This window comes from Aquarana catesbeiana, linkage group LG07 (genome assembly GCF_042186555.1).
Source record: "Aquarana catesbeiana isolate 2022-GZ linkage group LG07, ASM4218655v1, whole genome shotgun sequence".
Classification (NCBI taxonomy): domain Eukaryota; kingdom Metazoa; phylum Chordata; class Amphibia; order Anura; family Ranidae; genus Aquarana; species Aquarana catesbeiana.
In genome coordinates, this window is record NC_133330.1 from 163011324 (window position 1) to 163027406 (window position 16083).

At 41.6% G+C, this 16083-nt stretch overlaps 1 protein-coding gene across 1 annotated transcript in view; it reads left to right on the forward strand.

Annotated features, from left to right (window-relative positions):
• Positions 1–16083, forward strand: part of SCYL3 (SCY1 like pseudokinase 3) — a 126043-nt gene that overhangs the window by 56342 nt on the left and 53618 nt on the right. Inside the window, exons 7-9 of the mRNA XM_073592827.1 lie at positions 985–1124; positions 2507–2694; positions 5968–6139. Of these exons, the coding sequence (XP_073448928.1) occupies positions 985–1124; positions 2507–2694; positions 5968–6139 (500 nt within the window). The remainder of the gene's footprint in view (positions 1–984; positions 1125–2506; positions 2695–5967; positions 6140–16083) is intronic.

The following is a 16083-nucleotide window of genomic DNA, read 5'->3' on the forward strand; positions in this document are numbered from 1 at the left end:
CCTTTTTTAATGGGGGGCTTCCAGATTTTGATAAGCTACCCCTGAGCTCCGTAGGTATGTTCAGTAGACACAATATCAGAATACACAAGGTAGTTTTGAAGTAGAGCCAACAAAGACTAGTTTTATGATACGTTATTAGGCTTTCTTGGGAAGTCGAAATCAGCTCCATTGCAGCCACTCTGTCCAATCTTAAGAACCAGTCTTTGAGCATTGGGACAAGTTGTGTTTTCCAAACACTCGGTATACACATACAGTACATGCCGTATTAACCATGTGTATTGCAAGAAATTTATAGAAAGAGTGGCCCATAACTGTCGAATTCACATGCAGGTCTTGGGACAGGGAGAATCAAGGTCCTAAGATGTGATTGTAGATTAAGTCCAGTACTTATGTAGGCTGGGGCAACTCCACCAAAAGTGTAGTAGCGCAAGATCCACAGAACCGCACCTCCAGCATCGTTCTGATGTTTGTGGATAAATCCTGTGAAGTAGAACAGGAGTTATATCCTATCTAGCAAATGCATTATAATTCTGTTCCTGCGTGGTCACGTTTTAGCAAAGCTTTATGATTCATCAAAAAAAATCCCTAATTAATATATTGTATATGCTGGAGATGAAGTGGCATTGAGGAGTTTTTGTTAAACATAACTTTTCAAAGAGGGAGAAAAGGCAACGTATAGTGGATCTATTTTTCGGGTGATTCAAGAAATGCCTGATTTGGGGGTATGAGCAAAATGTAAAGAGTAATTCAGAGGAGACGGAGAAGAGATTTTGAGTCTGTAGGAAGACCAGCTTTGGGTAAGGCTGCAAATTTACAGTGTGTAATGCATTTGTGACGTAATCCCAGTGGAAGAGTTTTACTTAAAACTGCACAGTTTTTTATTTTGTCTTACTTAAATCAGTGTTGGTTTTATTTTTTTTATATTTTACATAGGTGCACGTAAATGCAATTAAAACCTGCAGTATTTGATTTGATCTTGTATAGGTTTCTTTTGGACAGAGTGTCAACTTTGCCAGAAGAGCTCATCTCCTCCAGACTGATCCCTCTGTTGCTAAATCCATTTGTATTTGCTGAGTCTATGGCAGTAAAGAGCTTCCTGCCCCATCTTCTGAGACCAAAAAGAGGTAATTTTAATCTTTATGAACAGACTTTCAAATTTAGCAGGATTTGCAGGTGGTTGAGAAGAAGAGGATCTGGGCTGCTCTGTGTAAAACCACTGCACAGAGCATGTAAGTATAACATGTTTGTTATTTTTAAGAAAAATAAAAAAGACTTTAGTATGATTTTAAGAATCCAAATCCACTCATATGCCCATTTTATGTATTCTTATAGCAGACCACCTGGGAAATTTTAAAACGTATTCCTTGCAGTGGGGCTTCCAGTGATGACTGGCTTGTTGAGCATTTCTCCTTAGAATTTTTTGATGTAAACCATGGGCAGTAATCGTGATGCATCGCAGAATTGAATCGAATTGTTGACCGGATAATCTGAATCGAATTGAAACGTGAGACCAGTGAAGACGCGCACCTCTTTGGCAGACAGTGGAGAGGCAATATCTCACCACCTGTTTTAACCCTGAAAATGCAACATCGTCACACTGCAAGCACGTGAAAGGCACGCAGTTGTGGGGTGGTTGCAGTGCAACCCGATTTACCAGGAGGTATACTTTAAGCCATGGCCCTTCATATGTACTCCCCCAGCTAAAGGGGGAGCAGTTAGTGGTGATAAAAGCTCAACTGCATGTTTTTACCTCCCCAGCCTCACATGCGAAGAAGTCCTTGGTTCACATCTGTGTGGCTACGTGCTGCATGTAGGGCAGCCCATTCATTTCAGTGGGCTGCCCTATCTGCAGGAATGCAGGGGGGAAAAAAGTCCCCGACCCTTAAAAAAAAAAAAAAAAAAAAAACGGCGACGCACCAAAAACGCCCCACGCCAATGTGTGGTGTACTATTAAGCATTAAGGGCACCCCTACAGAGCAGAGCATTTGTGTGTCCGGAATGAGCACAATTTTGTGTGCATTCCGCAGCCCACAGTAACGCGAACCAAGCCTTGGATAGGGTTGCCTTGAGACTGAAAATAGTTTTTTTTTTTTTTTTTTTTTTTTTTTTTAATATATCTGTCAGTTCTTGGCTGCTCTGTTAAAGTAAGCCTGTTTTTAAAGAGTTAATTAGCTCTAACTGACTTTGACTTGTGTCCAAGGAGTGACTCTTCCTCCCCTCTTTGTGTCTGCCTGTTCCTTGCTAATTCAATCATAATTCAGATATAGGAAAGAATAGGAACAGATGAGCAAAAAACAGCTCACGCTTACATAAAATGTATGCAAAACTACAGCTGCTGCATTATGAACCATGTTCTTTTTCTTTCTATCTCTTGTAAACCGAATGCCAGCATACCAAAATGCTATTTAAAGCAGACTTCCGCCTCGCAACTGATAAATTAGTGCAAGTTTTATTTCAATAACACAACTTCATTATTCCAATTGATTTGTCTCGCATTTTAATACAGATATTATGGGGAGAAACCGTGAAGATTGTCTCCTGTCCCCACCTCTCTTCCAGACCAGAGTAATCCCAGTGTTGATGAAAATGTTTGAAGTTCATGAAGAACATGTTCGAGTGGTGTTACTGACCCATATTGATGCTTATGGAGAACTTTTCACTTTAAAAGAACTAAAAGATATTATTCTTCCACAAGTAAGATCATTTTTTCATAAAAAATGTTTTGCACATAAATGCTTCCATTATTAACATACACTATATTGTCAAAAGTATTGTAACACCTACTTTTACATGAACATTAATGGCATCCAAGTCAATATTGAGTTGGCCCACCCTTTGTAGCAATAACAGATTCAACTCTTCTGAGAAGGCTGTCCACAAAGTTTAGGAGGGTGTCTATGGGAATGTTTGACCATTCTTCTATGTCAGGCACTGATGTGGACGATAAGGCCTGGCTCGCAGTCTCCACTCTAATTCATCTCAAAGGTGTTCTATCAGGTTGAGGTCAGGACTCTGTGCAGGCCAGTCAAGTTCTTCCACCCCAAACTCGCTCATCCATGTCTATCGACGTTGCTTTGTGCAATAGTGTGCAGTCCTGTTGGAACGGGAAGAGGCCATCCCCAAACTGTCCCTACAATGTTCAGAACATTAAATTGTCCAAAATGTCTTGTTATGCTGACGCCTTAAGAGTTCCCTTCACTGGAACTAAGGAGCCAAGCCCAACCCCTGAAAAACAACCCCACACCGTAATCCCCCCTGCACCAAATGATTTTAACCAGTGCATAAAAAGCAAGGTCCATAAAGACATGGATGAGTGAGTTTGGGGTGGAGGAACTTGTCTGGCCTGCACAGTCCTGACCTGAACCTGATAGAACACATTTGGGACAAATTAGATTGGAGACTGCGAGCCAGGCCTTCCTGTCCAACATCAGTGCCTGACCTCACAAATGCGCTTCTGGAAGAATGGTCAAACATTCCCATACACACACTCCTAAACCTTGTGGGCAACCTTCCCAGAAGAGTTGAAGCTGTTATAGCTGCAAAGGGTGGGCCAACTCAATATTGAACCCTACAGACTAAGACGCCATTAAAGTTAGTGTATATGTGTATGTATGTATGTATATGTGTGTGTGTGTGTGTGTGTGTGTGTGTATATATATATATATATATATATATATATATATATATATATATAATATTTGGGACAGAAAGTATTCAGACCCCCTTAAATTTATTATTTAAGTTCATTTTTTTTTTTCTCATTAATGTACACACAGCACGCCATATTGACAGAAAAACACAGAATTGTTGACATTTTTGCAGATTTATTAAAAAAGAAAAACTGAAATATCACATGGTCCTAAGTATTCAGACCCTTTGCTCAGTATTTAGTAGAAGCACCCTTTTGATCTAATACAGCCATGAGTCTTTTTGGGAAAGATGCAACAAGTTTTTCACACCTGGATTTGGGGATCCTCTGCCATTCCTCCTTGCAGATCCTCTCCAGTTCTGTCAGGTTGGATGGTAAATGTTGGGGGACAGCCATTTTTAGGTCTCTCCAGAGATGCACAATTGGGTTTAAGTCAGGGCTCTGGCTGGGCCATTCAGGAACAGTCACGGAGTTGTTGTGAAGCCACTCCTTTGTTATTTTAGCTGTGTGCTTAGGGTCATTGTCTTGTTGGAAGGTAAACCTTCGGCCCAGTCTGAGGTCCTGAGCACTCTGGAGAAGGTTTTCCTCCAGGATATCACTGTACTTGGCCGCATTCATCTTTGCCTCGATTGCAACCAGTCGTCCTGTCCCTGCAGCTGAAAAACGCCCCCACAGCATGATGCTGCCACCACCATGCTTCACTGTTGGGACTGTATTGGACAGGTGATGAGCAGTGCCTGGTTTTCTCCACACATACCGCTTAGAATTAAGGCCAAAAAGTTCTATCCTGGGCTCATCAGACCAGAGAATCTTATTTCTCACCATCTTGGAGTCCTTCAGGTGTTTTTTTTTTAGCAAACTCCATTCAGGCTTTCATGTGTCTTGCACTGAGGAGAGGCTTCTGTCGGGCCACTCTGCCATAGAGCTCTGACTGGTTGAGGGCTGCAGTGATGGTTGACTTTCTACAACTTTCTCCCATCTCCCGACTGCATCTCTGGAGCTCAGCTACAATGATCTTTGGGTTCTTCTCTACCTCTCTCACCAAGGCTCTTCTCCCCCGACAGCTCAGTTTGACCAGACGGCCAGCTCTAGGAAGGGTTCTGGTCATCCCAAACGTCTTCCATTTAAGGATTATGGAGGCCACTGTGCTCTTAGGAACCTTACGTGCAACAGAATTTTTTTTTTTGTAACCTTGGCCAGATCTGTGCCTTGCCACAATTCTGTCTCTGAACTCTTCAGGCAGTTCCTTTGACCTCATGATTCTCATTTGCTCTGACATGCACTGTGAGCTGTAAGGTCTTATATTGACAGGTGTGTGGCTTTCCTAATCAAGTCCAATCAGTATAATCAAACACAGCTGGACTCAAATGAAGGATGATCAGAAGAAATGGACAGCACCTGAGTTAAATATATGAGTGTCACAGCAAAGGGTCTGAATACTTAGGACCATGTGACATTTCACTTTTTCTTTTTTTTAAAATCTGCAAAAATGTCAACAATTCTGTGTTTTTCTGTCAATATGGGGTGCTGTGTGTACATTGAGGAAAAATTAAAAAATGAACTTAAATGATTTTAACAAATGGCTGCAATATAACAAAGAGTGAAACATTTAAGGGGGTCTGAATACTTTCTGTCCCTTGCAGAAAAAATGTAAAGGTTAACTAACACACTACACCCTGGCCACCCTCCTGATCCCCCACTGTACTTACCTCCAGGGATGCTGAGCTGTCAGTGCCTATGCAGCTGGTCAAGTGGTCCAGGGATTTGAAATCCCCACTCATCTCCCTCTTCTCTGTGCAGCGCTTCCAGGACGGATCAGAGGGATGCTCTGTGACAGCGCTGATTAATCGCCATCACTCTGAGCTATCCTGGATGCACTGTACAGAGACCAGAGAAAAGAGGGATTTCAAATATCTGAAACAGCTGCGTGGGCACTGACTGCTTGGGCACCCTGAATGTAAGTACAGTGGGGAACAGAGGGGTGGGCAGAGTGTACTGTGTTGGCTTGGCTCATTGCAGTGACTGATGCCTTACTAGAAAGTTCAGTCTGAAGTTTCAGTGAAACCAGAGCCTGTAGCAGGTTCTCTGTGTGTAACCCATATAGCTTTACAAAACCTTTGTCATATATGATTTTCTGGGTGTGCATACCTTTCTCTTCTTATAATATGCATCCTGGAGCAGTACATGTGTGCATGTTTATTCATCTCTGTGTGGAGGGAAAAAGTATTTGCATGGTTTTATTCAGCTTACTTTTCTCTCCCTCTAATGTCTGTGGACAAAATTGGTTAATTACTGTTTGTTTTTTTTTTTTTTATTAGGTTCTCTTGGGTTTGCGTGACACTAGTGATTTGCTGGTGGCAGTAACCTTACGTGGCTTGGCTGCACTAGTGTGTTTACTTGGACCAGAAGTGGTTGTGGGAGGAGGAAGAGTGAAGATTTTTAAAAGTACAACCCCCGGATTTACAAAAGTGGCAGATACTACACCAGAAGGTAGCTTAATGAGAACATGTAATTTGTGTGTGTGTGTGTATATATATATATATATATATATATATATATATATATATATATATATATATATATATATATATATATATATATATATATATATATATATATATATATATATATATATATATTTTTATTGAATCTTTGGCATCATCAGCACTGGCAGCCCTCTTTAAAAAGCGTGATCCGCATACAGCAACAGATCACTGCAATAGTTTTCAACTACTAACATGTGCCAGTGGAGGGTATCATCCTTATAATATATGGTAAAAAGGACAACGATTGTTGGTATCAGTATGCAAGCTATGGCATTTGATGTGTGTTTTTAAACATTTTACTGTTAGAAATAAAGTTTTGTATATATTTTTTCATATGAGTGTACCTGTGTGATCACTGGAGGGGTATTTAAAATCCAAGTATTTACCCTTTTTGCCATAGGTCACTGCAATAGTGTTCTTTATTTACTAACACCAGTACTACCCAAATCCTGAAAATGACTGTTTAATGCAACAAATGCAAATATAAATTATAGCAGCCGAGCAATCAAACACTCATAGAGGTGTGCACAATTTTTTTTTTTTTTTTTTTTTTTGAGTTCACAAACCTGTGAAATGTCATTGCCATTCTTAACTGTGCAAACCCGATTTGATGTCCTGATTTTAATCTAAAACTTTACAATCTAAAACTTTACAAAGACAGAATACATTTCATGTGCATAAAATCAAATGTGTAAGTTGTAATTAAAGCTCTGCATCTCCTAAAAAAAAAAAAAAAAAAAAAAAAAGTAGGCTATGTTGGGTTAGACTGTGAAAGGTATAAGGTGTGGTGCCAACACATATTTGAAAGGGAAAAAAAAAAAAAAAACGCCCTGGCACTAAACTGATTATCCACTAGCGTTTCGTTTTTGTTTTGTTTTTTCATGGAGGTTATAACATTTTTCCTTTTTTTTACATAAGCCTTACATAATAGTTATTCATCTTTTATGCAAAACGGTAGATAATGGCAGAATGTAAGAATTAATTGAAACTGGTTTGGCCTGAAAGGGTAATACCATGGAATGGTCACTTCACAAGAACAAACTCCAAAAGCTGCAGCATTGCATGCAAATTAAAAGCACGGTATTTTGCCTTACGAATTAAATCTCTGCAATTTCTGACAGCATTTTCTTTGTCTGGTAAAGATGTTTTCATATATAATCTTGATATATCAATGCTGCTTTCAGTCACTCAGTAAGTAGTTTGTGGGTGGCCTTCATCCCTTTTTTTTTTTTTTTTTTTTGATACCTTTTACCAGTTTTTCCTGAGATGCTGAAGTAAATGTTTTGAAAAAAAAATGCAGTGGATACATGTTTGGGATATAGCACAAAGACATCAGGGAGGATTTACTAAAACTGGAGCAGACAGAATCCTGACATCTTCTGCAAGGTGGACTTCTGTCTCTGAGTTGGCGGCTCTTTCTTGTAAGGAGCTGTTCCTCATTCTTCACAATGACGAAGTAGAATGCCCAAGACCCTCTTTTTATTCCTAAGGTGGTGGCAGCTTTCCACTTCAAGCAGCACAATCCCTTCCTTCCTTCCTTCCTTCCTTGTGCACCCAAAAGAGATTGCACTTCAGTGCCCGGACATGGTCATTAACGTGCCAAAAAGCTACAGCTTTTATTAGTAAGACCGACTTCCTTATTTATCTTAACCTCAGGACCTCACAAAAGACCTCTTGCTTCAAGAGCTTAAGGAGATCCCCCACACAAAAATTGAACCTCCACTTATCGGAACCTTCCCCCCTCCCCCCCTCAGGTGTCACATTTGGCACCTTTCAGGGGGGAGGGGGGTGCAGATACCTGCCTAAGGCAAGTATTTGCACCCACTTCTGGGCATAGACTCCCACGGGAGTCTATGCCTCTTCCTGTCCCACCGCGCTGTCTGCTGGGACACATAAGGGTCCCAGAGACAGCACGGACCATTCAGATTGAGCTGCGCAACTCGCGCATGCGCAGTAGGGAACCGGGAAGTGAAGCTGCAAAGCTTCATTACCTGATTCCCATACCGAAGATGGCGGCGGCAGCATCTGAGGACTGAGGAACGGTTCGGCCTCGGGTGCCGACATCGCTGGACCCTGTGACAGGTAAGTGTACATATTTTAAAAGTCAGCAGCTGCAGTATTTGTAGATGCTGACTTTTAAAATTTTTTTTTTTTTTTCGCGGGACTCCCTCTTTAAATCCTTTGAAGAGGTCAGGGGAGAGTTCTGTCTACAATCTAATTGGTTTTATCAGTTGGTTTTATCAGTTCGTTCAACTAAGACATGCTCTACATGCCCAATTTTTTTCTGCTAGGATATTCTTTCCCCCATCTCTATTTTTGACAAGATAGTACAAGCAAGGTCAACAAAGGGTCTCACCTCTGCTACATATAGGGTATTGTTAGATAGGTTCTTACTGAACTTTCCCATTCGCTCTAGGGCTGGATGGGAAAAAGACATTGGTCCTATCCTTGAGGAGGTCTGGCACGGTATTCTCCGGTCCTCGCCCCGGGTGTCTCTTTCTCCATCACACAGCCTGACCCAGATTTTTATCCACCATAGGGTCTATAGAACTCCTCAATTTCTGTATGCAATTGGACTGAGATCTGAGCCAGCCTGTGCTAGATGTGGTAACACAGGTACGCTAATAGACGTTTTGTGGCGGTGCCTGAAACTCCAAAGATATTGGGCAGAGGTGATTGGTACTTTAAATGGGCTTTTGGATATTAACATTTCTGTCGAACCACTTATATGTCTACTGGGGTACTGTGACATGTCTACTTATACCTCTTCTATTGGTAACACTATAAGGCGCGCACTTTTTGTTGCCCATAGACACAGATTGCTCTTAAGTGGACCTCTCCCTATATGCTGACTGTATCTGATTTGGATTTTAGATCTTATAGAACTATTTTGTTTGAAAAACATACTCCCTAAGGAATTCCATAAGCAAGTTTGATGCTGCTTGGTCAAGGTGGCTTCAGTCCATGCCTCTGGCATCAGTATAAAACAATCTGTACTATGTATTTTGCAATACTAGATACTAATAATAATTTGTTTGTATTGTTTTAATGTTTTTTTTGCATATAAAAATGAAGATCTGATTTAAGGAGTACAGTACAGGACACAGCCACCCTTCCCTCTTTATTATTCACGTGAAATATTTTTAAATTTTTTTTGGTTTACTGAAAGTTTCTGTTATTGCAAGAAATCTATTATTCATGTGGATACCCAATGTAACCTACATCTTGCCTCAGTTGGGCAAATGTAAATATTACTTTTCATCTTTTTGAAGTATTCCCATGCTCCTACGGCACTTGGAACTGCAGATATAATTTCCTTTCTATATATCATTGCTCCCATTCCCAGCTCAACATCATGCTGTTCCTAGAAATGTCCCTGTCGTCATATCTGGCACAGCAGCACATTGTGTTGGGAAATAATAATTTTCACTCCCAGTCTTGCAGTGCTTTTTCCCTGGAAATATACGTTTTATCACGGACTTGGTTGTCCTGCAACACTACCAGTTGCTATTTCCAAGCAAATGAGCAAACCAAAGCACTTGGTGAATCTTGGACTTCTGGTGCCACTGAAAAGAGCCTCCTGGGCTAGGACAGTGTAGAACAATGGTGATGTGCAAAGTGCAGTAATACATAGAGACTAGAAATTAGATATTTGTTGATTTGATTCCAGTAAAGATAACTACTTATGGATTAAAGTCATATAAATTGTGGTTAGTGCTCCTTATTAACCACTTCAGCCATGGAAGAATTTACCCCCTTCCTGACCAGAGCACTTTTTGCAATACGGTGTTGCTTTAACTGACAATTGCGCGGTCAGAGTTTTCTTTTGGTGGTATTTGATCACCTCTGCGGTTTTTATTTTTTGCGCTATAAACAAAAAAGAACATTTTGAAAAAAAAGCAATATTTTTTTACTTTTTGCTATAATAAATATTCCCAAAAAATTATTTAAAAAAACAATTTTTTTTCTCAGTTTAGGCTGATATATGTATTCTTCTACATATTTTTGGTAAAAAAATTGCAATAAGAATATGTATATTGATTGGTTTGTGCAAAAGTTATAGCGTCTACAAAATAGGGGATACATTTATGACATTTTTATTATTTTATTTTTTTATTAGCGATCTGCAATTTTTTTTTTTTATCATGACTGCGACATTGCAGTGGACACATCGGACACTTTTGACACTATTTTTTGGGACCAGTGACATTTATACAGCGATCAGTGCTATAAAAAAAGCACTGATTACTGTGTAAATGACACTGGCAGGGAAGGGGTTAAACACTATGGGGCGATCAAGGGGTTAAGTGTGTCCTAGGGAGTGATTCTAACTGTGGGGGGGATGGGCTCACTACAGCATGACAGAGATCACTGCTCCCGATGACAGGGAGCAGTAGATCCCTGTCATGTTGCTAGGCAGAACAGGAAATGCCTTGTTTACATAGGCATCTCCCCGTTCTGCCGCTCCGTGTCACAACCGCGGGCACGCTCAGAGTACGCGGCGGCGTGCGTGCGCCCACAATGCTGCGTCCTTAAAGGGGATGTACTAGTACGCCCATTTGCTCAGCCTTGCCATTGTGCTGACGTACATTGTCGTGCACTGGTCAGCAAGCGGTTAATAAGCCTTTATGCACTGTACCAAATCTTGGAAGGAAGCACACATTGGAAGCACACATTTCCCCCATTATCATGTCATTATGTCACATGTCACAAACCTCCTAGGCTGCATTTTTTTAAAAACAGAAGCACACCCACAGTATTATGTGACCTGACCTTGTAAGCTAATCATCACTAGAAAAAGTGATTATCTATTCCTGAACAGATGTAGTTGAGTATATACCTAAAAATGTTGAGCAGGACTTGTAGAGGTGGCAGGGAGAGGTTTGTAATGTGTAGCTAATGAGCTGATGGTTTAAGCCCTATACACATGGGCTGAATATCTGTTGAAATCAGCCAGTACAGTAGAGCCTGCTGACATTCGGCCGTGTGTACAGGTCTTTGTTTGACAGAAGCTGTTCTCATGACCGGTTCTGTCCAACGAGCATGCTGGAACCCAGCAGCCAATCGGCATCTGATCAGCGTTTTCAGCCAATGGCCAGTGTTCTGGTGGGGGTCGCCCCCCTGTCCGAACACAATAGCTCTGAGAGGAGATTGCTGTACTAACATCGCACCTCCTTAAGAGCTCATCAGTTGTTGTTTATTTTTGTTTGTTTTTTTTCTGTTCAGCTCACTGGGCTGAATGAAAAAGTAAAAACTTACCATGTACCAGGCTTAATGGAAAGGTAACAGGAAGTGGTTTGCAGTGTGTAACAGGGAGCAGAGAGTTGATGAAAAAGTGATGCAGGGTTGAGTGAGGTACTGGGACAATGACACTCTCACAACCTCACCATGCAGAGATTTTCCATTTCGAGTACAAGAATCCAGCAGATTGTGAGCGATTTGTCACTGGGTTCGGTTAACTCTGCTGTTAACCCTTTTCACACACAACCCATCTGACACCACATGTTTTAACAGAACAATAGACAGTTCATAGAATCTGTTATAGCAATCCTGACTTTTGAGAAATGAATACAACACTCATTGACACTCCAGTCAGGAATAATTAAGAGATCAACATATGGTAGCTTTCTTCAAAAGTAAAGAATTCTATAGGTTTGAGTTTAGAGCATTTAGAGATAAAGGTTACTATTTTTAAATATTGTTTTAATGAAAGAGAGCAATGTGGTGCAAGAAAATGATGTACTGAAAAAGATATGGTGAAAGTAGTAATGAAATGCTGATATGAATACTTAAATAATATAAAGGATGACCAAATGATTAAGCTGCAACCATTCTATAGTGTTCTGACACTGAAAAAAAAAAAGTATGTGTAATGATAGTGCGCTGCAATCAACCCGTCTATATGCACACAAACAAAATGAAAATAAAGTAAAAATAAATACTAATGGTGCTCAGTGCAATACAATAAAACCTGTGCTCTGTGTAATAAGAAACCTAGTAAAATCCTAGGGCATATAGAACAACCGCACCAAATTAGGAGACCTAATGACGCCCCCAAAAACTGTAAAAATATCCACAGATGCTAATGAGTCTATGAGACGATGGCCTGTTCAAAGAATGACTTTTAAATAGACATTACAATGATTCACTGGCAGTTTAAACTAAACAGCTCCTCCATTCTCTACTAACTTCCATTCCTTTAGGGATAATCAGCTGTTTTCTCCTGCTAATCCTTTTGTTTATCCTCATTGGGTATGGGTATTCACATGTAACAAGAGAAATGTATCATTGCGCAGTGAACAAAACTAGGAAGGTATATAGGAAAAACAGCATGTCCACTCACATTTGCTGAGATCAACCAAGGCTTAAAATGCATATAGTCAGACTCCTAGCGCGATATATCCTCTCACCGCATCTACAGTGCGGTGAGAGGATACGCCTCAGAAGAAACTGCACCAGCCATAGCATATATCTGGAACAGGCCAAAATGATAGGTGACAAATTTGAGCACCATTAGTATTTATTTTTACGTTAATTTATTTTCATTTTGTTTGTACGTTAATTTATTTTCATTTTGTTTGTGTGTAGCGCACTATCATTACACATACTGAAAAAGATATGACATGGGTGTGGGGGGGAGTGAAAAGTACTCAACTAAGGCTTTCATGGTCTCTGGTTTCAGCAGAGTCAAATCCTGACACAGTTGCTAGCCCTGGAAATGGAGAAAAAGTATAATTCTGCCAGAAGTGTGTTGTGTTTTTTTTTTTTTTTTGTTTTTTTTTTATTTTGTTTTTTTTTCATTCAACTTAATCTGTTTATATGATGTATGATCCCTTGCTCTAGCTTTAACTGTGCTGTAGAGGGGGGTTATATGGGATGGGTCTTCTCTATGCTTGCCCTATGATAAAGATTTAATGTATTACTAGAGCTAAACCCTTTTTATTTATTTTTTTTGTTTTTTTTACGTTTTTGGACAGTGGAGAGGGTTTAGAACACCAGTTTTTTTATTGCTACCTCTGCCCCTGTTAGGGAGATTCACCCTCTCCTATTTGTCCTGTTTACTGGGAGTAGTCTACTGTACATGTTGGGAATAGTGTTGTGTTTTTTTTATTTTTGTAGAGGTTTTAAACATTTAGGTAATGTTTTGTTGGACATGACAACACTTATTTTGAGGAGAGATGCATCCAGTTAATGTTTTCAACACTAGAACTTCTACATGATTTCATTCATAGTGGATAGAAGTCTATTTACTGCAATATCCTATGCTTGCTTTACAGCACTTGTGTAATAATGTAATCATTAATATTAAACCTTTTTGCATATGCCTTACTTGAGCTTTGGTGGTATCTATTGAATTCCAAGTTGTTCTATGTTGTCATAGCTTCCATGGTAGATGGGTAAATGGTCGTTGAGGCATTTGATGGAATGTCGTGTCTTGCATTGCTGCACTTAGTGTGTAGTGTTGCAGCAATTTTATTTCAACCAGAAGTCTATTGTTAATGGCGTATGTTATTTTCAAGTCATGTGTTGGACCTTTTTGCATTTTGGGTGACCTCTTCCTTTACCCCAATGTTATACCTCTTCCATGTGTATAGTGTATTCGTTTTTATCTTCCTGCATTTAGGTAGTGTCTGTCCTTGCATGCATGTCCATGTAATATGTTTCTTTCAAGAGTATAACCATGTTTCATACATGTTGCAGGTTGCCTGTGGTAATACTTATGCATGCATTGATCTCTTACCATTTTGGTGCTTTTGAGACAATACTCGCCTCACAGATGAAAGGTGTATTTGGAGTTCTTTTTCAGAGGAATTTTGGTAACCCCTAACATTTCCTGAAGTACTAGGAGTTATATTCATATTCAGGCTGGCACTCTACTGCTTTAGTTATTTCATTGAAAGTAGATGTACAGTAGCTTGGGCTATCAGCTATGCCACCATAACACAGATTGTTGGATATAGTCTCTTATTGCTGCACATTGGAAGGGTAAGAGGGGGGGGGGAGGGGATGGGGGAAGCAGTCGTCAGATAATGATGTATGTTTCAAGGCACTGAGCCTCATTCATATACAAGGGTGTAGGTGGTGTAAAGTTGCTGGTCGTATGCTTCTGCAGCAGACTTTTCTTATGTACTTCTATTTTGTACATGGTGTTTTATCCCTACCGTAACTCCTGGTCCATGCATGTATGTTCAGTTGTGGGTAGTCGTTCTTCATACAGTTTTCTCATTCGTTCATTGACAGACACAGCCTTCTTTATTCAGAACAGTAGGGTTATATCATCTCCACAGGAGTAGGACTAGGCAGAACAAAAAAACAACCCCTGGCTACGCCCATGGGCTTTCCTCCGTCGGTATATAACCCCCTCCCTGCTCTAGGTATTCATTTTTTTTTTTCTGCCTAGTCAGGCGTAAGGACCTAGTTCCCTGCTGGGATCTCTAGTCCTGGGAATTTTTTTTGTTGCTTGTTGTTTTCTTTTTCCTGGATTTTTTCCACAGCTACGCGCTAGGTCGGCCGTGGCATAGCCCCACTGGACAGGGGCTGGCCCTGCGAGTTAAACGTCTTGCGAGGTCGCATACGACAGGGTCTCGGCTTGTGTCGCAGCGCTCCTCATGGCCGACAGCCCGTCACTTCGGTGGAGAGGAGGATCTGTCTGGGAGAGTTACCCGCGCTTTTTGCTGGTGGGGAATGTGGGCCCCGGTCTGTGCCCCTGTGAGGGCTCCCGATATTTGCCCCCTGTGAGGGTCCCCCGGTATTTGCCCCCTGTGAGGGTCCCCCGGTATTTGCCCCCTGTGAGGGTCCCCCGGTATTTGCCCCCTGTGAGGGTCCCCCGGTATTTGCCCCCTGTGAGGGTCCCCCGGTATTTGCCACCTGTGAGGGGCCCCGGCCTGCACCCCCTGTTGGGGGCTCTGCTTTGTGCCACCTGTACAGGGGCCTTGGTCTGTGAGGGGCCTCAGTCAACATCACATGTGGACCTTGGGCGGGGGTGTTCCAGTTGGTAGCCCCCTCCCCCTGTGTTTTTTGGGGTAGCGCTTAGGCATATAGCCTAGTATATGGCACCCCTGCCCTCCCCTTCCCCCCTCTGTCTCCTATCTGGCTCTGAGGATGTGGCCCACCTTGTGGGGTGGTGGCCACGCTGCCTATCTTGTCAGGGAGTGAGGATGACTGCAGTAGGGCACGAAAAAGCGCTGGTTATCGCACTTATTACATCTGTGCAGGAACCTTTTACGATGGAGGATACAGCGGTGGCTTTAGAGTCAATACCTCATAAGCCATCTTGCGAGGCGAAAGCGTTCCCTTTCCCTCTTATCTTGACAATATTGTCCTTGAAGACTGGGAGGGTCTAGAGTGCATTTGTGTTTCTAAAAAAAAAAAAAAAAAAACTCTTGCTGTGAGGTACCCATTTGGGAATTCCCCTGCCTTTGCTGCATTGCCGGACCTGTGGTCTAGGTACTGCAGTATGTCGGCTACGTCTCTTGGCCATAGTTCCCCTGGTTGCTGAGCTTCTAAGGTCTCCTCAGTGGTGCTTAGACAGGTATTTTGGGGGCTACCCTGGATGTCAATACTTCCTATGGGCGTCTACTGCCGGACCACTTGCTGTCCGCGGGGGGGATGCGCAAGCTCCATTGCTGCAGAGTGTGGTTGTCACTGTTCGCGTGTCGGGAACAGGTTAAAGCCCTGACCTGCCTTGTGTGGATTGGGAAGGTCCAGGATGGAGTCCGTTAGCACGACGGTAGCACACCTTCATCATGGGGACCTTCTGGTTTCTATCAACATCACGACTGCTTGTTTACGCATTCCCTTATATGCCCGACTCCAGCACTTCCTCCGTTTTGCTGTGGGTGCGGCGCATGATCAATGCATAGTCTGGCCACCACTCGTCGGGTATTC